The following is a 26,884-nucleotide window of genomic DNA, read 5'->3' on the forward strand; positions in this document are numbered from 1 at the left end:
CTACTTTCTGCAGCATTTGCGACTTGAAGCTGAAAATCACAATTCTCGTTAGATTTAATTAAAGTAGACCTTGATGTTGGAATTCCATTTTGTAAATTTTAGTATATTTTACATTAAAGAAGTTTGTGCAGAAGTGTACCAATGAATCTGTCAAGAGTTAGATAGGCCTATATGAAAAACTTACCTGAGTTTTTGTTATAACACTATAATGTAGAAAATTTGAGGATAGATTCAAATATGGTGATTTGTATCCCAATCCATATGACGACCAATGCTATAGGGTATTTTATTGCCAATTTCATCATTGGTCAGTTCGATCACTGAGCAAGAGAAGAATTTGAGCAAGATGTACTACTCACAACAGAATGCACAGAAAAGTGTATAGATAAACGAACGCACAATGATCGGCCATTTCCTTTAGAGTTTATATGGCCTGAAGAAGTTCATCATAGTAATGTGTTACTTTTCATCACAGACATTGCACCATCCATGAAAAGACTGTGTGAAGCTTTAAAAGTAACCTTTTCCGAGATGCTTCACATGACCTGCACAGCACATGGATTTTACAGAATGTCAGAAGAGTTACAGTCTTTGTTTCCAGATGTTAATAAACTGATCTCCAATATGGAAAATATTTTTTATAACTTCTTCAGATCTACCTTCTTTCTCCAGTCCATTTTAATAAGCTGAGTAACATGGATTTCAGCATCAGTTTAGATTTGCAGAATATAACTGCATTGTTGTAGATAAACCTTCACAAGGAAGAAGCCTTGTCAAAATTTGTTGCAGCTAAGAAACTTCTTGCTTCTCTGAGATCAGAAATGACTTAACATTCATTGCAGCCCATTTCAATCGGAGGTTATCATCCTACTTGAAAAATATTGTCCATGAAAATAGTGGAAGAAGTAATGGAAAAATTGGAAAATGTGCGCGGAGAAAAATGTTATGGTGAGCAATGAATATAAGAGAATATTCTCTCAAAATTTTAATGTAGAACAACTTAGAAATATTTTCAAAACTCCATTGGATAACAATTTTCAAATGAAAATAGATCCTTCTGTTTTTCTCTGTTTAAGATTTGCCCCAATAATATAAGACCTACTGAAGTTGAGAGACCATTTTCAGATATGAATGCCGTGCTCTCTGATAGAAGTTATAATATTATGCATATCATTTTAAGGAACATTTGGTTGTAATGTGCAGCCATTAGGTTTATAAAAACAGCAAGAAATTTGGTCGAAGTGTTATTGTAGTTTCCACAGAAAATGTTTGTAACATTAATATTTAGTGTAATAGTATTAATATGAAAATGTAAAATAGTTAATAAATTTAAAGTTAATAAATAAAGGATTTTTCCCCCCTCTTTCTTGCCTATTTCAGTTGTTTAAAATACCCTTTTTCCCCCTTCCTATTTTAGGGATTATTAGTGCCTAACTACTAGTCCCTAATTTTATTATTGCTCTTATAAAATTAATTTAATACAGTTCTTTTATTATATCTCTACCGGCGAGTAATCAGTAAATTTCAGGTGACTTATCTTGGTCATGAGTCCCACACTGTGGCATCGTGGTCTAAGGCGTCCTGCCTAGGACTTATATTATAGAATGCACGCTGGTTCGAGTCCTCATGGGGGAAGAAATTTTCTCATGAAATTTCGGCTGGTGTATGGGACTGGTGCCCACCCAGCATCGTGATGCACTTGGGGAACTACGATAGGTAGCAAAATCTGATTGCGAATACCAGCTATAACGGCTGGGGGGGATCATCATGCTAACCACACAATACCTCCATTCTGGTTGGATGATCGTCCACCTCTGCTTCAGCATGTGGGTGTGAAGCCTGCAGTCGGCTGGTCGGTCTAGGCCTTTCACAGGCTGTGGCACCACGGATTATTTATTATTTATCTTGGTCATGAACATCAGAGCAGTAAAAGTATTGCAAACTTTTGTTATCTCTTTTTCCTCTACCGCAAACTGTGATGCACAGAGACAGAGTTACAATACAAAATCTGTAGAGTTGAGTGCAGCATCCATTAATGAAAGAAGCATCTTTTTCACATATCTCAATGGAATTTATTCTTTCTTCTCAAATCCAGCATAATGAATACAATTTCTGGATGAAATAAAATTGTGTGAAGAAGGTTGTCGCTTGCTTCATAGATCGTATGGAAGTTTGTATGATTACAAGCTAGATTATTTCATTGTTATGGGGGCTTGGGTTATTTTACGACGCTTTATCAACATCTAGGTTATTTAGCGTCTGAATGAAATGAAGGTGATAATGCCGGTGAAATGAGTCCGAGGTCCAACACCGAAAGTTACCCAGCATTTGCTCATATTGGGTTGAGGGAAAACCCCGGAAAAAACCTCAACCAAGTAACTTGCCCTGATTGGGATTCGAACCCGGGCCACCTGGTTTTACAGCCAGACGAGCTGACCGTTACTCCACAGGTGTGGACTGTTATGAGGGTATTTGAAGATTACAGTGATATACAGTTATAAGCAGGGAAAGGATTTATATGTAAATACATATTTACTTATAAAGCTAATATAATTTATATTTTGCATTATCTTTATGTTTCACAATGTGTAGGGTTGAAAAATCCTACTTTTATTTTCCATATTTTTCCATATTTTAGAGTTTAGTACATATTTTCGTTAATTTCCATATATTTTCCATATTTCATATAAAACAGTCCATATTATATTAGGTTTAACAATAAAACAAAACAAAATTCCATTAACTTTTAAAAATACATTTCAACAATAGAGATTTAAACACATGTTCAGTAATCCCTTTAACATCAGAGTTATTTGAAAATTAGCAGTCCTATCAACAATGGGAAAGTAAGTTACAAAACTGTATTAATTTAATTTAAAATTTTTAACAGACTTCAGTTGTGCAGCTCAACAGTTAAATGCCAGTCAGAGTACACATAGGTTCAGTTTTGTAAATCATACTATAAAGACGGTAAATATGCCAAAAGTACGTCATTCAGTCAATTTAAAATCAAAACTAACAAGTTACATTTCAGAATTTAAAGAAGATGGTTTATCAACTGACAATAAAATATTATTTTGTAATTTGTGTCAGTGTGCAGTATCATCTACACAAAAGTTCCTGGTGCAACAACACATTACAACTAGTAAACATCAGGCCAACAAACAACTAAATTCCAAGCAGAGACAATTGTTTTTAACACAACCAACAACATCGAATGTAAGATCTGAGTTTAACATCGACCTGTGCCGTTCTCTCATCTCTGCTGATATTCCTCTCTACAAACTAAAGAATAAGGTCTTCAGGGAATTCCTTGAAAAATATACTCAACATACAATCCCGGATGAGTCAACACTTAGGAAGACGTATGCTCCATCCATCTACGATGAGACAATACAGAAGATAAGAGATGAAATTAAAGATAGTTCAATTTGGGTTTCCATTGATGAGACTCCCGACAAAGAAGGTAGACTTGTTGGTAATGTAGTTATCGGTTTGTTAAGTGAACAATATTCTGAACGAATTCTTTTACATTGTGATGTTCTAGAAAAGTGCAATAACAAAACTATAGTTAAACTGTTCAACGAAGCTATGGGTATCCTGTGGCCAAAGGGTATTATGTACGATAATGTGTTATTCTTTATTAGCGATGCTGCCCCTTATATGGTCAAAGCTGGACAAGCATTATCTGTTGTATATCCTAAATTGACTCATTTTACTTGTGTGGCGCATGCATTTCATCGTGTGGCAGAAGTGGTCAGAGACAATTTCCCTAAAGTAGATTTGTTGATTTCATCAGTGAAAAAAGTATTTCTCAAAGCTCCCAGTAGAGTTAACGTGTTGAAAGAAATGTACCCTGAAATTCCATTGCCACCAAAGCCAATTTTAACTAGATGGGGTACATGGCTAGAAGCAGTTGAATATTATGCCGAACATATAGACTCTATTAACAATGTTCTCCTTGCATTGGACTCTGAAGATGCAGTCTCAATTGATACTGCGAAAACAGTTACCTGTGACATAAGTGTGAAGAATGACTTAGCTCACATTCAGCATACATTTTCATGCATCATAAAAACGCTCAAAAGTCTCCAAAATAGGCACCTTTCACTATCTGAAAGTTTTGAAATTATAAATAGTACTGTGGAACAACTGAATCGTGGTAGAGGTAAAGTTGCAGATGCAGTAAGAGCTAAGGTGGACACTGTACTTTCAAAAAACCCTGGATATGAAGAACTACAAAAGGTTGTTGCTGTGATGAGTGGTGAATCAACAGTGAAGATTAACTTGGACTTATCCCCAGCAGACATTGTGAAATTGAATTATGTACCAGTTACTTCTTGTGACGTCGAACGCTCTTTTAGTCAGTATAAATCTATCCTCAGAGACAATAGAAGAAGATTCACTTTTCAGCACTTGAAAGAAATGTTTGTAACCTATTGTTATGGTAACAGACAATAAAAATTGTGTTTTGTTGAAACTACATTGGAAGATAAGGTACGTCCATTATATTTTTTGTTTAGTTTGATTAAAATGTACCAATATTTAACGTACATAGTCATTTTTTTATAATTTTAAGTCCATATTTAATTCCATATTTTGGTAAAAATCCATATTTAATTCCATATTTTGGTAAAAATAACTACATATATATTTACATATTTCATATATTTTTAGTCCATATAAATCCGTTCCCTGGTTATAAGCAATGACAAAGCTCTTAAGGGGCTTTTGAAGTTTAGCCTACCAAAAAAATTTGAGTCATTATACCTAATAACAGTAGATCTATAAGTTCGTAATAATGATTTATTGCAACATTTGGTTTCACTCTGATCCTTCCATATATTAAGTTCACTGTTGACAGTCATTTTAGGATAGAGAGTTCCGTGCGAGAGGCTTGTGGCAGAAGCCTCTAAAGCAGTGGTTTCCAAACTAGTGGTCGTATAAAGAGGTGAGGGGGTTCGTGAGTTGATTTACAAAATAAAACAAAAAAACGCCTTTTTAGCATGCACTTCCTTTGTGTGCAGAAACATGAACAACATTTAACATAAAAATATAAAAAAGTCAGTAGTTATACACTAAAGTAAAATATAATTTTATTAATGCAACAAATATCTCTGTTTTTCAGAAGTTTCTCTCAAATCTGAACTCTATATTCGATACTCACACAATGATATCACTTTCAAGTTCAATGAGATTTCTCGTCTTTTGTTTGATGGCAGTCAATGAGAAGCTTATTTTGCATAAATATGAGGTTCCAATGTTATAAAAAATATAAGAGCTCCTTTTGCAAGCGGAAGGTATTCATGCATAATTTTAATTCAAAACTGGTCTACACTGCTAAAAGCCTAGTTTCAGCATTCTGACACTAGATATGTACATATTTAAATTAATTTTTCTTAACTTTTCTCAATTTCAGCCAGTTGGACGCAACTGTTTAAAAATGACTGTAGTAACCATTTGTGACAGTTGCAGTGTTTTGATAGTCTTCCAGAAAATACTCAAAAAGCTCTTGTTTAAATAGCATGTTCCCAAAAACAAACCTAGTATTTGTTGTTTCATACATAGCGAAATTTTCCAGGAGTTCCTTACTACACTGCAATGCATCACATTCCTTTTTTTTTCAAATGATGTCCGACAAAAATCAAGTTTCCTTATGAATTCATCGATTTTATCCCTAGCTGTTATTATGTTAACATCTTGGTCTTGCAATATACTATCCAAAGTGTTTAAGTGTTCTAAGATATCAGCATAGTAGGCTACTAAAAATGATGTTCATGTAATATTTTGTATCATTGTTGCACTATATTCTTCTATTTTAGTCGTTCTTTGGGTGGTCTTCACTAGTTGTGAATAAAATCATTGTTTCAGATTTTATAGTGATTTGTATTTTTTCGAGTAAGGTTAAGTAGGCCTATCCTACCAGTTCGGTAGTGGGGCTCGCATACAGAAGTCTTATCCAAAAGTGGGTCATGCCTTCAAAAAGTTCGGGCACTACTACTCTAAAGCAATGAGCTAGAGTTGCTCTAAAGGCATGGCTACGACCTTGACTCGCAAGCTTCTGGGGGGACTGGGGAGGAGGTTCAATTTGCTACATCTTCGTATGAAACATTGCTAGCCTCAATAATACGTTGCGCTATATTGGTGTTCTGTGATTGCACTGCATTGTTGAATGTTAGTTTAATCAAAAGTGCATTTGTGTGTGTGCGAGTTACATATTAATTTGTAAAATGGTTCATACTGCGAAAACATTGAGGTCATTATTTGTAGAATTAAAAGAGAAACCATTGGACATATGAAACAAAATGTGCTCACAAAGATAGGAGATTGACACCACATTTACATATTAAAATAGCAGATGAAGGAAGACAAAATAGAAATTTTCGTGATATAGTAAGAAATATCCTTGGCTAACAGGGTGCTCTGAGACAAGTTATATTGTCATACCTGTTTTCTGTTTGAGGGTGAAAATGAATTTCTGCAAAATAATGCCTCATGTAGAAATAATTTTCAGTTTGTTACAAACGAGAACTAAACCCCCAGTCAAATTCATCAATATTGACTGCATTTTGTCGCTCTCAGTAGCGTAGTTGGTATAGCGCTGTCCTTCAATGCTCGAGGTTGCAGGTTCGATCCTGGCCGAGGTTGATGGCATTTAAGTGTGCTTAAATACGTCAGGCGCATGTCAGTAGATTTACTGGCATGTAAAAGAGCTCCTGCAGGACAAAATTCCGACACACTAGCGTCGCTGTTATAACCTCTGCGAGCGTTTTTAAATAAACCATAATTTAATTAATTTACTGCATTTTGAAGAAAGTATGCAGACAATATGACAGATTTTGATATGTACTGAATTTTGTTGCTTGTATTCTGGAGGTTGTGGCTTAGTGGAATTGCATCAATTATGAATTTAACTTCCTCATGTATTTTGTTGAGAATAGTAAGTCTAGGACTTGGATTTTTATGTAACAAAAATGTTAGAAATGTTTATGCACTAAATCCGAAATTATGCACTAAAAGCAAGAAAATGTGTACTACAAACATTAATAATTATGGGGAAAATAGTTCAATGATATCTTCTTCTTTTTTCACTACCTCCTTATTGCCGCCTAAGCAGTGTGGAGGGTTGCCTCTGATCCAGTTCTTATATTGATCCCGGTCAGCTGCAAGAAGTTTTATTTGTGCAATTGACTTTCCCCTTTTTTCGACTATCTCCTTGATAACGTCTTTCCACATTATTCTTGGCCTCCCTTTCGGGCGACTTCCCTGGAGTTTAGCTTCTGCAAACTGCTTTTTCTTCCTTCCTTCCTCCATCCTTTGGACGTGTCCATACCACCTCAACTGCTGTTCTTCTATTCTTTTGACTACTGGTTCTTGTTGCAATTCCTCTCTGATGTGTTCATTTCGTATCCGGTCTCTCCTGGTTTTACCTGCTATTCTCCTCAGTACCTTCATCTGTACAGCATTCACCCTACTTAAATCATTTTTTGTTAAGACCCAGCTCTCGCATCCATATATTAGTATTGGTTCTATAATTGCTTTCTGAATCCTAGTCTTTGTTTTCTTTTCCAACTCTGACTTTCCAAATATAATGTTATTAATTGTGAAGTATGCCGAGGTTGCCTTCTGGACCCTGTTATGGACTTCTAGTTGGAGTTTTCCTGTTCGGTGTATTCGGGTTCCAAGGTAGTTGTAGAACTCAACTTGTTCTAATTTTGGTCCTGAGCACATGATCTCTATATTTTACACCTGTTCCTCCGTCCTTGTAACCATCATAAATTGACTTTTCTTCCTATTAACTCTCATACCCCTTTATGCCAATGTTTCTATCCATTCCGTCACTTCCTTTTGTAGTTTTCAATGATATCAATTTCCATAATTCCTGTTCTGATCCTTCAAGACCACTGGCCATCGCTGTCTCGCCTATTGGCATTGATGGCTTAACAGTACCACACCCACCCTTACTTGCTTTTCTTGGAAGCACGTGAACAATAGGGTTGTAAATTCTTTCAAGCTGCAAGACAATAATTACAAGTGGAAAGCTGCTATTTTTTACTTTAAACTGACCGTTATAATTCTCACAAATTAAATATACAGCATTTTTTTTTTGTAATTTTCTGGTTTAAAAAAGTACTAGGGCGACACCCTGGCCCGACTACATCACTGCATATTTCGCACTATGAACCAAATTTTGCGAGTTCGTTTTCTTTGAATATGATATTCTAGGTACCTAGTAGAGTAAATATAACAAAGAAAGTCATTGTGGAAAATTTTGCGTGTAGGCCTATTGCTGTTGCCAAAAAACATTGTCCCTATATATTTGTTATAGAAACCATGACATTAATGAAATTACTGAAAAAATACATTAGCTAATTTTTACTCTGTGCTAGTGCTCTCAGATAAGAGCGATATTACTTCTAAATTCATAGCATGTCTGACTGTGAAACGAGCAGACCCGGATTGAAATCCTGGTTGTGACAAGTTTCCTGATGGTTTTTTTTTTTTTTTTTTCCGGAGTTTTCCCACAACTCATTATTATGAGCAAATGCTGGGTAAATTTCAGCGCTGGACTCGTTTTGCTGACATCACCTTCATTTCACTCAGATGCTAGATAGCATAGGCGGAGTTATGGGGGGGGGGGGTACTGTCCACCCAAACTTGGCCGAAATCTTTTTTTTTTTCTTTCTTTCTATTAACGTTAGAAAATATTGAATTCAAAAGATTTTTCCTGCTTTTGTTTATGATTAAGTCTCTGTGCTTAAATTGACGAATTACTGTCTTCAGACCATGTGTCTGGGCTATAATATTTATTTTAAATTTCTGAATGTAGGCTATAAGAATTTCTATAACTCCATTTGAGGAATGGAAGCACTGTAATGTTTTTTGTAACATCCTGTACTGATGTGTTAGAACTCTGCAGGTGTTCAAGCAGCCACTTGAAGAAATATGAATAACACACTGCACAACAATGCAGAAAAAAGAAAAGTGACCCAGGTATAATGTGTAAACTTAAAGACGAGATTAAATAAAATAATTATAATTCACATTTCATATGATATCTTGCTTTTTTTAAATAAACAGATAAAGTAAATGTAAAATTGGTCCTCCACTGTGGAGTAATGGTTAACATGTCTGGCTATGAAACAAGCTGTTTGGACAAGTTACTTGGTTGGGGGTTTTCCTCAACCAATTGAAGAATTGCCGGCTAATTTTCATGTTGGACCTCGGACTCATTTCGCCATCATTAATTCACATATCATCCATACAACAGCCTGGGTTAAGTTCACTGTGTGGCGTGCTGTACTTGTACAAGAGCGTGGCTGTTTGGCTACCTAATCATTCACAGAGTAGGAGTGGTAAGCACAATAAGCCTCAGGCTGCAGTGGAATACTTCAGATTCCTCCTCTGTACAAGAGGAAAAAAGTAAAATTGTATATTTTGTTAAAATTTTACTTTATTTTACAATACCTTTATTAAATGATCATATTCCGTTATACTGTACCAAGGTCAAGCTATAACGGGGGGAGAAGATAAATGATGCCCCCCACAATCTCGTTAAATTGGGATTTTATGGTTTTGCTTTGCCTCCCTTCCCAAGGAAAAGGTTCTCTCTCCGCCTATGCTAGATAGCCATAGCATATGATAAAGCGTCGCCAAATAACCACTGAAAGAAACCTGAATTCACAAATATATAATAGTTTATTAACCAGAATATAATATACAATATTTAAATTAAAAAGAAAATCTTACAGAGACTGTGATTATTGCACGCATAATACATTGTCTCTGCTATTTATTGATGCTGAGCTTATTGTAACATAAAAATTAGTGTATAAAACATGTAATAAAGCTCGTTCATATTCTTTTCTAAAGTGTTAATTGCGATTTCAGATTAATTACAATTGTTACAACCCTTATACTGTATATAAATGATGAAGTTTTAGACTGAAAGACTGAGCGACGTTTGTCGAATCGATGCATCACTCGCGTAATATCGTTTAAATTAACATAACTTCTGGCGCTCGACACTGCCTGCCGCCGTTTGAAGATACAATCGACTCATGATTTCCCCGCGACTGTAACAAGTCGATAACAATTTCGACAATGATCGTTCCACATTGTTGCCAACTGAAGTGTCCGGAAAATCGCCAAATAGTAGTTCAAAAGTCGCTAGATTCCTTAATAATATTATCAATAGAGGAATTATTTGTCGCTAGAGGGTATTGAAATAGTTGCTAAATCTATATTTAAACAAGAGGAAGAATGAAACAAATTGTCCCCGAAAAACGGTTAAAATCGCTATATTTAGCATTAAAATTGTTAAATTGGCAACACTATCGTTCTGTATAGAAATTTGCGCGCGACGTCGTGGCAACGGTCGGCCCGACTAAAGTCTTCGGGCCGTATTCATAGACATTTTTAGCGCGGGTTTCCGGTGGATGATCAGCGTTTTTCGTATTCATAAACCAGTGTTAGCGATAGGATATGATTTGAATTCTGTACAAGTAACCAGTGGTTAGCCGGGGCTAGCTTAGTACGCTCGTAGCGCGTGCTGCGAAATGTCTATGACTTTTTTTTAGCCTTAGTCTATGTTGCAATAAATGTTGGTGTGCTTTTAATACATTGTTACAATGCTTGATCAATCTTCTGGTGTCATCTATAGCCAAGAGGGCTATTACAGCCCTCTTGTCTATAGCTAAGGAAGTTGTTCTGTTTTTATTGAACCACTTTTCGCAGTGTTCGTCATATTCTTTGCTTAAACGAACCTGCTTCATTTGCAAATTCTCTTGAAAGGTACGAACACAAACGCCTATAGTGACTAATGGAACCTAAACAATAGGCGTACTTATAGCCTACATTCGCTGCTAGGTTTCTTGAAAACAATAATTTATTCTTGTCATATGCGAACGCGCGTTATCATAGTGTCCTTCCAGCATTCTTATTTCTGATTTTATTATCGTTGATAATCTTACTGTTCACTGGTCCGTATTGGATGGACTTCCACCATCTTGAATTATGATCCCACGAGAAATATTTTGCACTGTCAGCTCGGTTTTGTTCTTATGAAAATTGTAGTGACTCAGGTCGATCTCCTACAAACCAGAACTAAATTTTTGCCTCTCTTTTTTAATGCATTGTGAAATAAACGAGTTACATTTTTTTGCTTGTACAGCTTAGTTCAGCGGAGATTTATTTATATGAATAATGGGAATGGAGTTGTTGTTGTATGCTTGTGTCCTTTTCGGTTGCGTCTCGAACGTGATCCATTACTTCCATCCTTATCTGAAAAATAAATTCTAATTACTACAAAATTTATAAAATAATAATGTTTATGTACATGCATATTAATTTATAAAATTTCGATTAGTGTATAGCACGAAAAAGTAGTTAATTTTTAGAAGAATACTAATTTCAGAGTGCTATGCACCAAAACAAATACTCTGAAATATGATTGAAAAAGTGTTTATTTCCATGACATATGATTTGAAAGAAAAAACCAATAGGCCTACATACGGTACTTCTAACCACACAGAATATGTAAAAGAAACCACAAATGCATCTGGAACATAAAATATAAAATGAATTCCTGATTTTGAAAAAGGGCTAAAGTGGATAGTATTTGCCTGCAATAGGGGCTAAGTTCCATTTTTTTTTTTTTTTTTTTGGAAGAATGGAACGCCAATTTAACACGTTTATGAATCAAGTTCTTCAAAGAAATTGTGGTACTATTGTTCCTCCAAATAATGTAGCATTGCCATAGCGATTATCTTCTGCGTATCTCTGGAGAAAGAACTAAGTAAGAGGCTAGTGAAGTGCTTTGTGTAGAGTGGAACATTGTATGAGATACTCGTAGAAACATGAACATTACGACGAAGTGAAGTGAAGCGACTAGAAGCATTTGAAATGCGAATATAGAGCGTGTGAAATAGACAGACAGAATAAGAAACGAAGCTGTGCTGGAAAGAGTGGGTGAAGAAAGAATAATGCTGAAACTGATCAGGAAGAGAAAAGGAATTGGCAGGGTCACTGGGTTGAGAAGAAACTGCCTACTGAAGAATGCACTGCACTGGAAGGAATGGTGAACAGGAGAAGAGTTCGGGGCAGAAGAAGATATCAGACGACATTAAGATATATGGATCATGTGCTGAGACTAAGAGGAAGGCAGAAAATAGGAAAAAACTGGAGAATGCTGGGTTTACAGTGAAAGACCTAACCTTGGGTAGAACACTATGAATGAATGAATGAATGCTATAAGTAGAGCCCGGAATTTTAGGTGCTAAAAGTTAATATTGTTCCTCGGTATAGTTTATAGAATAGAAGCCATGCCCCCACTTCTTTGACACGTCATTCTTGTAATTCAGTATTTTCCTTTTGGTACCGTTAAAGGCATCTAATCCTCTTAACTACCACTTAGAAATTAGTGCACGGTTTACATGATTCATTACCCAGTCCTTGTGACTGTGTTGTCTATATGGACTCTGTGAACTAGGCTTAAAACCCTCCTCACGGACACCACATCTATTCATCTACACTCAGTGTCATTCTTAACTTTTAGCACCTAAAATTCCGGGTTTTAGTTATAAGTTGCACAAATCGCTGTTCTTGCAATAAGCAGTGTTGCCATATTTAGCGATAAGTCGCTAAATCTAGGGAATTTTGAATCAGTCTCGGCGACAAATTTTGTAAAATACGATTAGCGATTTTTCTGCTTATTTTTATATTCTTCCACTTTTTCCTCTCTTTTAAGCTAAAACATTCAACTGAAGTTATGCACTTCTTAGGTTTAGAAGAGGCACGGGTGCATGACTGAGTCGTCTAATGATTCATACGTGAAAGCCCTGATCTCATATATTTGTGATCAGTGATCACGATCAGGGGTGAAAGTGCTGATTCAATGATTCTCATGGGTTAGGTCTCTCTCTCAATGCTACTGCTCCAACACCGATAAACGGTGGCAACTTTGATTGGCACGTGACGAGTCGCAAGCTCCAGCTAATTCTTGGTTCTTCCCCGCAACGCGGAGATTTTCCACTCCGAACCGACCCGAGGCAATTGAATTTTGAAATTTTGTGCCGACAGTTCGTGTGAAGCAAATGAGACTGTAGTTTTTGCTGGTTTTAATATATTTTTAATATATAAGATTTAAAAAGTGTTAGATTTTACAAAAAAAAAAAATTGTGGTCAAACGCTTGGTTAAATATTTCCACACTTACAATTTACCAGAAAGTGTAGTGTAAATGATTGGATCTGGTGCAGTGTATTCACAGTCAGCTGTGTTTCCACACCTTCCACTTCAATATCACAGCCGTCAACAATACAATCAGACTCCGCAGAAGAGGGTGATGACGAGGAAATTATATTTTCCTCCGTATATGTATATTTTTCTTATTTTTATGTAGTGATATTTATCATTAACTAGCCGTACCCGTGCGCTCCGCTGCACCCGTTAGAAATAAATATAAAGTAATTACATAATTAAAATAGGACATTTGATCCAGGGAACATTCGTGTTTGATAGAAGGATAAATCGTTTAATATGTTACTTAATTTAAATTGCATCCAAATAATTAAACTGAGATCATTTTGGTCCAGAGACACTCATTTGGTGCAATGACAATTCCTTTAACATGTTTCTTAATTTTTATTATGCAACCTTAGATTAATGAAGATTGACATCATTTAGATTTAATGTGTATATTTTATTTTACTTGTTATAGGTTTCCATTGAATTATGGTAGTAACTTAATTTTAACCCTTGTTTTCTACGTATTCAGTAAATGGCGCTTGGCCCACTATGGTTCTGAACCCTTCAAATAACTTACATTATACTATATATTATATTATATTATATTATATTATATTATATTATATTAGAAGTTACTGTAATAACATTATAGCATTATGTCCATCTAGAGAAACTACACTTTCCAATGGTGAAATAATAATTAATTATACAAATCGATTAATTTGGCTTCCGATATTACTTCATACAAACACAGAAACATTCTCTGTAGGCTATCTCTCATAGTTTTCGATTGTTGTTGTCCAAGGCCCCTTATAGACGAAGTCATTTGTTTTTTTAATTCATTACACGGCCTTAGATGGCAGTTATTTTAATTTTAAAACTCATTTATCTCATTAAATATCAGTCCTATCAAAATTTTTCATGGAATAAAACTTATCGCAAATTAGTTTTAAAGAAACTTTTGTTATGTAACATTTTTCACAAAAATCAATAATAAGCGAGATATTTCGATTTATTTAATTGTTAAAATGTTAAATGTTATGTTTCATTTAACGACGCTCGCAACTGCAGAGGTTATATCAGCGTCGCCAGATGTGCCGGAATTTTGTCCCGCAGGAGTTCTTTTACATGCCAGTAAATCTACTGACATGAGCCTGTCACATTTAAGCACACTTAAATGCCATCGACCTGGCCCGGGATCGAACCTGCAACCTTGGGCATAGAAGGCCAGCGCTATACCAACTCGCCAACCAGGTCGACGATTTATTTAATTCAGGCCTCCTTATAACCCCCCCCCCTTTTAAGTAATGTATTTTGAATGCCATATAGCCTAAAATCTAAGTTACAACGAACTTAATTTATATTCCAATTTTCATCGAAATCCGTTCAGCCATTATCGCGTGAAAAGGTAACAAACATACAGATAGACAGACAGACATACAAACAAAAATTTCAAAAAAGCGATTTTCGGTTTCAGGGTGGTTAATTACATATGTCAGGACCAATTATTTTTGGAAAATCGAAAATTACCAGAAAAATTTCGGCTACAGATTTATTATTAGTATAGATTTTTAGCGGCATTTCTGGGGATTTTTTTAACAAACTTTAGAGAGATTTAGCTACTTTTTGTTGAAAAGTTAGCGAGATTGTAGGGCGATATGTTGGTAACAGTGGCAACAAGGTAGTTTGAACATAATTTATGTTCAGTTTTTCTTCAAAACAGGGATGCGTTTCGAATCTTCAGTATCAGAGTGTCTTCTTTATGAGTAGACCTATCACACTTGGTCTTCTTATGTCACTCGTATCCATGACGCCTGACATGTTCTGTTTAGTTGTACTGATGCAAGGCTTCTAAACTTCTCACAGGTTGCATTATTATCGAGCTTGCTGGCGAGGGATTGACGGGGAAAGGAGAGGGATTCTGACGTCACAAGATAGCTAAGCGCGCCAACTCTCAAATGCTTCAAAGCAGTATCTCGTGTTTTTTCTTGTTTATGTTGTTTAAAATGAATTATGCCAGGTCAAAGGTGCGCTGTTACGGTATGCAACAATTCTAACGATAAAAATACCATTCCTAAAGATTTAGGAATTAGAAAAAATGAATAATTGCGTGCAAAAGACAGGATAAATTCAATCTTGATACAAGCACAGTATGCTCTGATCATTTTAAAGATGACGATTTTGTTCCTGATTTTCGAGCAGCATTAATGAAAATAAAGTCGAAACGACCGAGAATGTTAAAGCCTACAGGTAAGTTTAAATAAATCACATAGGCCTGTATAAGTAGCCTATGTTAATACCATCTTTGTGTAATTAGATTAGGTTCATGTATGTTAACCTATAAATTATTTTCTCTCTTTTGTAATCTCTGCTGGGTCGTAGCCTACATAACTTACAATTAATAAAATAATCATGCTACTTATACTAACAATCGCAAATCAAAGGGGTGGAGGGTTAACGACTGATACTAGTGATGTTTTTTCACTATATATCTCATTATGTTGATTTTATATTAACGATTTACGACATTTTGTCATTATGGCATAATCAGTGCGTTAATCATAATAGCCTTCAGTGACAATTCATTGTTGAATTATAATGATTATTGTAAATGAACGTGTTGTTGACATTTCATTACCGGTACATGCGCCTTTTTCCAAACTTTAGAATGAGATATTAAAATCAATCAATGTTAGAATTTTTATAAACATACATTTAAACAAAAACCCTACCATCTTGGCGGAATATTATAAAAAGAACCAAAGAATATGTGGCAATGTTCGTACATAACGTTCCACGTGAAATTTTATTGTTGATTGTACGGTCAAAACTAGGTTCTTTATACGACTCTAGTTTGTGAACACAAGACTGGAAACTAGCAGACGAAAACGGACGTCAGACACTGAGAGCAGACGAATTGTTAAGAAATACAGAAAAATAATGCAGTGACAAATGTAAGTACAGCTTTTATATACACGGTATAAACACTTTCAACGTACGGTATTTATTTCATTCCATGATATGTACACACTTGGTTCATATTCCTTGTAATGTTTTTATTTGAGGCGATTATGTTTATAATGCACGCTTATCATTGAAAATAAAGGACCAATCAGCATGGACTCTTCACCCGTCATCAGCCAACTAGCTATTTGATTGGCTATTGAAAAACGAGATAACCTATTGAGAGTATAGAAGCCTTGGTACTGATGAACATAATATCTGCTGTTTCTTGTATGTTCAAGAAGTCCTAAGTGCAAATTTGTAGGTTATGTGAAGTAAATATTTGTAGGAAACTATACCAACACTTTGAACCAGAATATTTTTCCCTTTCACAATCCTCTTATTAATAAACAGGTGCATCGTTCAGTCCACTTTCAAGTTCTGCTTTTGTCTAAAAGAGTCGGATTGTCTCATTTGTCGCAGATACAACATAGCCAGCATCAGCCATTTTACCGAATACTGTAAACACTGCCTGCTGAATCACATCCTGTAGCTGCGTTCAAAGATACTTGACTCCTAATAATGGATAGTGATCGCTAATTTGTTGGTGTAAGTGTGGTTTCCTTATTACTTTTATGAATAGATGGCGAAGATAATCAGTGTCGCCAATCGTACATAGCCTAAATATACTCGCATTATAGAATTCAGAATTTCACCCCCTTCTGTTGATTGTAAAATAACACTGGGTTTAGCGCGAAACCGCTGATATTGTCTATTATGAGAATAATTTGTGCTTAATCCACATTATCATTTTCCACAACACATTTTTAGTCGTCCCAATAATAGTGCCACCTATTGAGAACTAGTGGAAACATATATTTAGTTCTGACTTATCTTGTGGTTAGAAAATTCGCTTATCCTATCAGAAAATTGGAAGTCAGACATCTCTGAACTCCAGTGTACACCAGTAGCACAGTCTAATATATACAGTCGCGCAAATCATACGCAGGGCTGGGCAAAATACTGACATCCAAGTATTTCAAATACAAATACAAAATACTTCAAATAATTGTATTTGAAAATAATACAAATACGAAATACTTTTAAAAAATTAACCAAAATATAGGCTATTTGTATTTCAAATACTCAAAATACATTTGTATTTCAAATACTCGATAAAATATATAGGCCTAAAGGAATAAGAATATTACTGAAAATCCAAAATATTGTATTAACATTAAAAGCATTTTACCTCGAAGTTTTATATAAACACTGTAACTGAACTTCTTCTTTTTCCAGTCAGCAATGAAATTATGCTACATCTGAATAATTACTGCTCCCTTTGAAAAACAACCAGTTCCTCAAATGTTCATAAGATAAGGATCCCCTTGCTTGTGAATGAATAAATCCTGCAAATCAGAACAGTCTTTCTACAGGCGTAGAGGAACACAAACTTGTATTATATTTATAAAAGATTGTTTCACTGTTAGGTAATTCTCTAGAGTGCATAGGGTTGTCCCTTTGCCATTGAAGAATTGTATGAGCTCATACTCCACAGCAGACAAGTTCTTTTCTTTTTGCTTTTCAAAGTCTGTTTTACTTGAGTTGAAAACATAAAAATTGTTTTCATCGTCTTAATCATCTGAACTGACCAAAGATGTAGCAGACAACTGCTCAGCTGATTTCACAACACATATTCTGTGTCCTCTTCTTATCAATTAGTGAGGAAATGTCAGGTAGCCATCTCATCTTCAATGATGGGTGGAGCAAGCTGCCAAAATAGCTCAATTTTCTTCTGGGATCAGATCAAACATCACTTTTAATCTTGATGAAAGTGAACTTATTAGGATTGAAGTTACTTGGAATAGATGGCGTAGATTACTGGGTAACAGAATATGTAATCTGTTTTTAAGGGAAATTAATGTGGACAAAAGTTGGCCGTAATAGCACGTCTTCTCATTTGCATTAAATTAAGGGCTACGGCAATGGGTTTCAGAATAGCACAATATTCTTCAAGGTACTGAAACTCAACATCTTTGATGGTTGGCAATCCCAGTTTTTCATATATACTGTTTGTATAATGTTTGAATTGCAATATTTGAGAGATTGAGTCATAAAGAGAATTCCATCGAGTTGGGCAAGGAAACTTATATTTAAAGACATCCGATATAATTTCGAGTATTTGAGTCTCCTAGACGCATTCCATAATGCTAAACATTTAGCTGGATCCTTGATGCTGTTTGAGATTTCTTCATGGCATTAAGGAAATCAGTTGTGGCAAGAAAACTAAGCGTGTGGCTAGCACAACTGAAATGGGTAGGCAAATAAGACAAAAATTCAATCTTCAAATCGAAATCCAAAACCTGAAGAACAAGAAGAAGAAATAATTATTTTGAGTATTTGAAATACAAAATACTTTCGAAAATCTTTACAAATAAATTACAAAATACAAATGTATTTCAAATACGTATTTCAAATACTGCCCAGCCCTGCTCATACGTATAAAATATGCCAACATTTGACAGCTGGCGCAACAGTAGCCCTCTAGCGGCAGGCAATGATAACACAGCAGAAAACGGGTTTTGCGTAATTTATTTTATATTTTTATGCTATACAGTAAGTGTATATGGTTCTTATTAATTTTACTTTAGAGTCCTAGAAGAATTTCACACGCAATTAATCTACAAGTTTGAGAAGCTGGGAATAAACTTAATTCTTTCTGGTCCTTACAATTGAATCATGGCCCTGATCACGTATCATGGTTTGTTAATAATATAATGTTCGTACGTTGACGGTTAATTCAATTAATTCCTAAATATACAGGGTGTTTAAAAATACGGGGCATAATTTCAGGTATGTATTTCCCACATGTAGACAATCAAAATAGTTCATTACAACATGTGTCCGGAAATGCTTCATTTCAGAGTTATGGCCTTCACAACATTGAAATTCACCGGAACGTTTTTCTTTCCGCAGGTCGTTGTCATTACAGAAGATGTTCAAAATGTCCACCTCCTGCTTGAATACAGACCTCACATCGATGTCTCATTGACCTGCGAACACGATCCCAAACTCCAGGAGTATTGCGTATGTCCTCAGAACATGCCACAATTCGATTCCGAAGGGATTCCAAATCAGGCACCGGAGACGAATAAACCAATGATTTTAAATGGCCCCACAAGTAGAAATCGAGAGGGTTCAGATTAGGTGAGCGTGGAGGCCAAGCAATTGCGCCACCTGTACCTATCCATCGATCAGGAAACCTTCGATCCAAGTACCGGCGAGCTGTACGACTGAAGTGTGCAGGAGCGCCATCATGCAAGAAGTGAATGTGTTGACGATTGATCAGTGGAGTGTCTTCTAAAACGTGAGGTATGGTGTTTTCCAGGAAGTTTGTGTACGCCTGCCCCGTAAGTCTGTTTACAAGTACATGGGGTCCAACTAATCGATCACCAATGATACCGGCCCACATGTTGAGGGAGAACCTCACCTGGTGATGAGATGGAACAGTTGCACGTGGGTTTTCATACGCCCATACATGCTGATTGTGGCAATTTGTTATGCCATCGCGTGTGAACTGTGCTTCATCTGTAAATAATACTAAGACAGGAAAGTTCGGATTTACACCACACTGCTGCAAGAACCACTGACAGAACCTAACTCGTGCAGGGTAATCTGCTGGTGACAGGGCCTGTACACGTTGCAAATGATAAGGATACAATTGATACACTTTCAACAGTCTCCAGACAGTCGTATGAGGAACATTGACTTGCAACGCTACCCTTCGTGTGCTGATAGGAGGAGTCATGTTCACAGCCTCCAGAATCTCCTCCTGTACTTCTGGAGTTGTAGTTCTTGGTCGTCCCCTTCCTAAACCAGGAGAGTTAAATTTTCCATACTCGCACAGACGGTAATGGAGACGTACAAATGTCTTCCGATCTGGACATTGTCGCTGTGGGTACCTCTCCTGGTACAAACGACGAGCCAGCGCAGCATTGCCGTCCGCCTTACCGTACATGAAGTGTATCTCTGCCAGCTCTTGATTTGAATACATGTCGCACAGTCTAACGCCTACACAACACTGAATGTAACCTTTGCCTCGAAATGAACTGTCAGAGTGCCCTCTTAATGTCTTCTTTGATGGCAACGACCTGCGGAAAGAAAAACGTTCTGGTGAATTTCAATGTTGTGAAGGCCGTAACTCGGAAACAAAGCATTTCCGGACACATGTTGTAATGAACTATTTTGATTGTCTACATGTGGGAAATACATACCTGAAATTATGCCCCGTATTTTTTTAAACACTCTGTATTTATGCATCACTGGAACTCTGTATTTCCTGTGAGAAGAGTCAAAATTAGTAGCTTCAAAATTGTAGGGCATATCTCGTAGGGTACATCGCGTGGTGAACTCCTCTCCCTATTTCCTGAGAAACTAACTGTTTTCCATGCCGCAAATTGGGGTAAACTTGACCGCTGAGGTAAACTTGAAAATAAAAAAGGAGAGGATTTAAACCTTAATATGATAGACACTGATTGATAAAGTTCATTATTTTTTCCATTTCTTAAGAACCGGTATTTTCTTTATTATTTTGAGTCACAAATAGTGCTGATATTATGGTTTAATTTTTTTATGGCAAGTTTACCGCATTTTACATTACATTTCCAGTTTTCACACATAGGTTTAATTTTAACTTATCCTACCTATATAGTACGTAATTTACATGCACTTACTGTTAATATGACGTAGGTGAGAACAAATAAATGAACACACAATTTTGTTGAAAAAATTTTAACTTCAATGAGGCCTACCTCAGAAAATGTACTTTTATTTTCAATAAATAATCACTGGAACTGTAAAACCAACACCTATAACAGTGATGCAAATTATTACAGAAAAGATTGCTATTTTATATTAAATTAAAAAAAAAAAACTCTTTTATTTCTTGAGAACTTAATACGTCTGCCACATTAATCTACACCAACACATCAGAAATGTATTGACACAGTCTGGATTTATTCAAGAAATGAATATTTTGCAAAAGGATTACAATACTCCATGAATTCTTGAAAAAAAATTAACACCATGATCCCTACTTGAATCCTACATAGCATTCAACCTTTGAAAAAAAAAAATAAAGAAAAAAAACACGAATACAAAAATTATGGAATTACTTGCATTAAAAACTGTAGATACATTATCCAAAATCGGAACGGTTACACATTTACACAATGATCTCTGCAACAAAATAAGATACTACTGTAACAGGTATTTACTTTGTTTTAATTTAAACTGTCCTTCCTGACATACAAATAGGTAACTGATAACTAATAAATGTTTTATAGGCTACCTACAATGTGGATTCTTGGTTATGACTAAGTTATGATTTTCTGTTATACACTCTTAGTCTTTAGGGAATCTGAAGAACGAAAAATTCGGAGATTTAAACTTGCTGTTACTGCAATTTACAGCACTGCACACATTGCATTTATTCCGACGCATTAAAATGTTATTATAACATTTCGCATACCTTAAAAGCACGTGATGACTGTATCAACCCTATGACCTGTGCCTTACCTGCCGCTTGGGCGCTAGTGTCGCGAATGTTGGCAAAAAAAGTGTTGAAGTTGCACGACTGTATGTATTAGACTGTGCCAGTAGGTAGATGTGTGTCGATATCATTAATCGATTGTCTGCGAACGCGTCGTATAAACGCAATATCAATATCAAAGCCCTTGCGGTCGAGTAGAATGTAAGCGATTCTACTATGTAAAAGTTATTTCTTCGCCACGTCCTACAAGTTTTTGGCTATCATCACTGGGATTCCTGATCCTGAGCACTGTTGCTAGTAATTTTCGAATGCTCTAGTAGAATTATAGGAAAAATACAAAGACATATATTATGATTTTTTGTTCACTTACCTTTGCGTTCTTTATGAATCTTTCTACGTGATGTCTGATGTTGGTCAGGGTTTGTGAAATCTGTTTCAGAGCCTTGTGGTTTCTTATCTGGCTTGTCCTTAGCGGTATGGTCCGCTTGAGAGCTAAGACGTTTCTGATCACTGGATTTACTTTTCTTAGAAGTGGATGTGTGCCCATCCTTCCCAGTAATATCAGTCTGAGAAGTAAGCAAACCTTGTTGATCTGAAGCGGCAGCATGAGTTTGGGTACTTGCTTGGCCAGAGTTTGCAACATGGCCATTAGTATACGCAGGGTGATTGTGAGCATTAGAGTGACCGCTGGAGTATACGCTTCTTGCTACATTTGTGTTTCTGCCTGCAGCTCCACCTCTTGCAACTCCTCCTCTTCCTCCCCTGCCGCCCTTTCCATTTACACATGATTCTCCAACCAGCAACAAGACAACTGTCATGAATAGCAGCAAATGGGACTGCAATCTGATGGAAATGAATACACACATTAAGAGAAGGTAACGTATTCTGCTTTACATTATATCAATATGTCTTATGCTTCACATTTATAGATACAAACTGCAGGATTGATTATAGAACAATGAAACAAGACAAACAATTCTAATAAACATACATCCGGAAACCAACAGCTTCCGAGATATGTCATCACTGTGGTCACCAAACTTAATGGTCGTGCGTACATCCATCTTTGCAACAATAGCTACGCGATCTCTGGATGATGTCCTCTTTGGGAAAGACAGTTGCTATGCATGATGGTACTCCGGCTCACTTTAATTTGCTCGTTTACGAGTTTTTACACATATGCTCCACAACAGGTGTATCGGCCGTGGCTTACTAACACCATGACCTCCCAGGTCCTCTGGATTTTTTGTTTGGAAATATTTACACGCCAGGAATGTTCGAACGTGTACGATTGTCATTGAAGAAACGTGCTGATGCCTGTCTTATCACGAACTATGATTATAATTTTAATGTTATAACGCTCTCCTCATTCAGTGCATATAGGCTGTTATGTTACCCCAGAGCACCTGTACTAACGATACATAATAAAACCACATAGATTTCGGAAACGGCTATTTCCGGCCCTATGTTTAGTAGGACATGTAGCCTTGTTTCATTGTTCTCTACTCATCATTGCAGTTCGTATTTATACTTGCAAAACACCCTGTATATGTATAGTATGCGAAGTCTATACATTTCATTACGCTCCATCCAGATCTTATAATACTTGTTGGGCAAGGCCGGAATCCAGGAGAAACAGGGTTTCCCCGGATAGTCCGGTTCCCCTGTGGCATTCCAATAATTATTTATTTTTCACTCACTATAGTCCGTTCGTCGAATCTGTAAAGTGCTAATCATAAAACATGCCTTCTGCGCAACTGGCGTCATAGCTGCTTGGTGCAATGAGTAGCCAGGGCGCGAAAGGAAGTAAATAACCAGTCATAGCATCTTGGGGACCGATTGAGGGCAACACTGTGCATGCAAGTTAACTGAATGCTGGAGCATAAGCTTGTGTATATCTGCAAGAACGGCACATGTACACAACAGACTACTATGTAGGGAGGAACACTATGAAATAAACAACTGTTTGTTCACCACGACACCCATGAAGTTTGTAACTACCCGTCAGTACGCTACTTATCTGCATAGATAGTGCATCTGTAGTACATCATGACTAAGAAAAAAGGATCTAAGAAGCATCAATTTGTGACAGAATTTGGAGGCGAGTGTTTTGAAGTGAATGGGAAATATATTACTTGCAAGTGTAAACATGCGGGATGACAAACGTCAATATATGCACAGACATTGTAACACTAGAAAACACACAGAAAATGGAATCCTTGCATCGAGAAACGAAAGTGAAGATCTGCCAACAGGTAATTTCACTTCAAACAAACAATCACAATTTTAACTGGATTTGTGTGAGAGTATGGTAAAGGCTGACATCCTGTTCTTTAAACTACAAAATCTCCATGTAAAGTATTTATTGAAAAATACACAAATAAAAAGTTGCCAATCTATATAACATTAAGGCAAAATTATTTAAAAATATCTTATGATAACATAACTGCATTAAACAAGACAGATGTATTTAGATTATTTTAATTTTGTATTATTTAGCTATTAAATTTTCTATAAAATATGTTCTTATATAACCCATCGTTCCTTGCAAGCAGTGTTTATGTTCATTAGATGGCCAACGTAGTTGTATAATATTAAAACTCAAAGATCAATGCCTGATTCTGAACTACAAGGTCAACACATATTCAACAGTAAACAACTCTCCTTGAGTTTTGATATTTCTGTGTACCTCCATCTTCTGCCACTAGCAACGAAACCTCAGTGTATAGGCTACTTCGTGTTGCAGTCAAGATGCTGTATCTGGTAATAACTAAAAAAATCACAAATTATTGATTAGTAGGGCTCAGGTATTTTTGAACGCCAGTGTACCACACTTTAATTCGCCCTTGTCGTCGGAAAGACATGCAGCTCATGACAGGAAGAACTTGGCTGTGAGATGAAGCTGCGCATGCGCGGAATTGATTAATAAAAACCTAAACTAACGAAACCTATCTTTGTATATGCAAGATGTGTAACCAGAGTACGAAGGGAACTTGTTGATTTGGTCTGGATTATGGACACAAACAGTCCTGCCATCTATCCGCAATATGCGGAGCTCGAATCAAGTAAAGTGAAGTGGGTAGGCATTTTTTTTCTCTCCAATGACTCTTCATAAGTACCAGGTCGAATTTGACCCTTTCCTTTTGAAAGAATTGTAGGAGATCATATGATAAGTTATAACCTAAAATATTTCAAGGCAACGTTATCTACCAATAGTAGAGTGAGCAAATTGATACGGTCATGTATGAGGAACTGGTATATTTTTACTTATTAGTGGATTTGGATGGTTGTGGATGGATGCTAGAAATTTTGTACGAAGAGTTTTGATATAATCTGAAAAGTATAGTATCCCAAGATCATCATACAGTTGGCTATTTCGGATGAGATAGTCCGCTCCAGTGATGGTTCTACAGATGGCTCGTTGAAGTCCGTCGAGTCGTTTAAGATGTCGGGTATGTGCTTGAGCCCGTATTTCACAGCAGTATGTCATGTAGGATCGAATTAATACTTTGTACAGTATTGTTTTGACATTTAAAGACGTATAACTCTTGAAAAATGAGTAGAGAAGCATATATCTTTGGAAGGCCTTCTCACGAATATGTGTGACGTGATGTTTAAAAGTAAGTCTCTTATCAAGAAGAACTCCAAGATACTTGACGGTAGTTTTGAAAGATATATTTTCATTTTGGATGGTGAAGGGCTGAAAGTGCCGCGGAAATCTTCGTGTAAAAACTGCTTGCGACTTGGAGCCATTTATCTTGAGACGCCATTTTGTGGACCATTGGGTTATGATATTTAAGGCTTCCTGCATTTGTAGACAAGCAAACTGAATGTTTATGTGCTTAGTATAAATAACAGTATCATCAGCGTATAGCATAAGTTTACATTTGTATTGAATTGGTATATCACAGACATATGCACAGTACAGTGTTGGACTTAAAACCGATCCTTGAGGAACTCCTGCAGTTATTGTGTGAGCGTTAGAGAGATAGCGTCCGTCTTGAACACGGAAGGTTTTATCTGTAAGATAACTGTAGATAAGTTGAAAATAATTTATAGGAATGTTAAGATTGTGAAGTTTATATAACAAACCGGTGTGCCAGACAGTATCAAAAGCTTGCTGGATGTCAATAAATGTAGCTACTGTATGTTGTCCAAGTTGAAATCCTCTTTGGATGGATGTTGTTATTCTGTGAAGTGCTTGTCTGGGACTATGTTGAGGTTTAAATCCAAACTGTTCATGCTGGATGGCATTTGGTGCAGTTAAATATGGCTTGAGTCGTGCCAGATTGATACGTTCAAAAAATTTTCCAATGAAGTTGGTTAGGCTGATTGGTCTATAACTTTGGGGTAATGTTGGATCTTTTCCCGGCTTAACTATTGGTATAATATGTGCTGTTTTCCATGCTGTTGGAAAATAATTATGATGTAGACATGAGTTGAATATCTTTGTTAAATGTGTTATGGCTCTTTTTGGTAATTTCTTCAATATGGCTGGTGTGATTTTATCCGGGCCAGGTGTCTTCTTCGGTGCTAGGTTTCGAATTATGGTCTTGATTTCTTGTGGTCGTACGTGAGGTGTATTTCCAGGTTCAGGGCGATGTAATATGGACTGTACATGTTGTGATATTGTTGTTGAAAAGTCTTGTAGTGATGAATGATGATGGGAGGAGAATCGATTTTGGAAGGAGTTTGCAAGAGCTTCAAGCCTATCAATAGGATCATAATTAAATGTACCACTTGAGTCTTTAATAGGTGTCGATTTTTTTGTGGTAGTTTTTCCTAGCATTCGTTTTGTAAAAGTCCAGAAGGTTTTTCCTGTAGGCTTAATGTTTTCCACTGTGTCGGCAAACTTATCTATTTTGTAAGTCTCATATTTTCTTCGGATAGCACGTTGATACCGATAAAAAGCTCTTTTTGCTTGAGGATCCGCATAAAGCTGCCACCGTTTTCGAGCTTGATTTTTGGCTTTAAGGGTACTAGGACGTGAAAATCGGCGAAAAATGTCATTTTTTGTTTTCATTGTTTTCGAATTCTTGAATAAATTCTCTATCTCTGGGTTTAAATGCCCTAAAATAGGGAATTTAAAAATGGCGTCGTAGTTGCACGCCCCTTTTTTAAATGCCCAATTCAACTTATTAAAT

General features: G+C 36.2%; 1 protein-coding gene across 1 annotated transcript in view; it reads right to left on the minus strand.

Annotated features, from left to right (window-relative positions):
- Positions 1 to 9,680: 9,680 nt before the first annotated feature.
- The window catches only part of LOC138697459 (DNA topoisomerase 1-like), a 39,326-nt gene continuing 22,122 nt past the window's right edge, over positions 9,681 to 26,884 (minus strand). Inside the window, exons 2-3 of the mRNA XM_069822780.1 lie at positions 22,111 to 22,583; positions 9,681 to 11,283 (exon numbers count right to left, since the gene is read on the minus strand). Coding sequence (XP_069678881.1) covers positions 11,195 to 11,283; positions 22,111 to 22,583 — 562 coding nt within the window. The 3' untranslated portion in view covers positions 9,681 to 11,194. The remainder of the gene's footprint in view (positions 11,284 to 22,110; positions 22,584 to 26,884) is intronic.

Source organism: Periplaneta americana, chromosome 1 (assembly GCF_040183065.1).
Source record: "Periplaneta americana isolate PAMFEO1 chromosome 1, P.americana_PAMFEO1_priV1, whole genome shotgun sequence".
Classification (NCBI taxonomy): Eukaryota; Metazoa; Arthropoda; class Insecta; order Blattodea; family Blattidae; genus Periplaneta; species Periplaneta americana.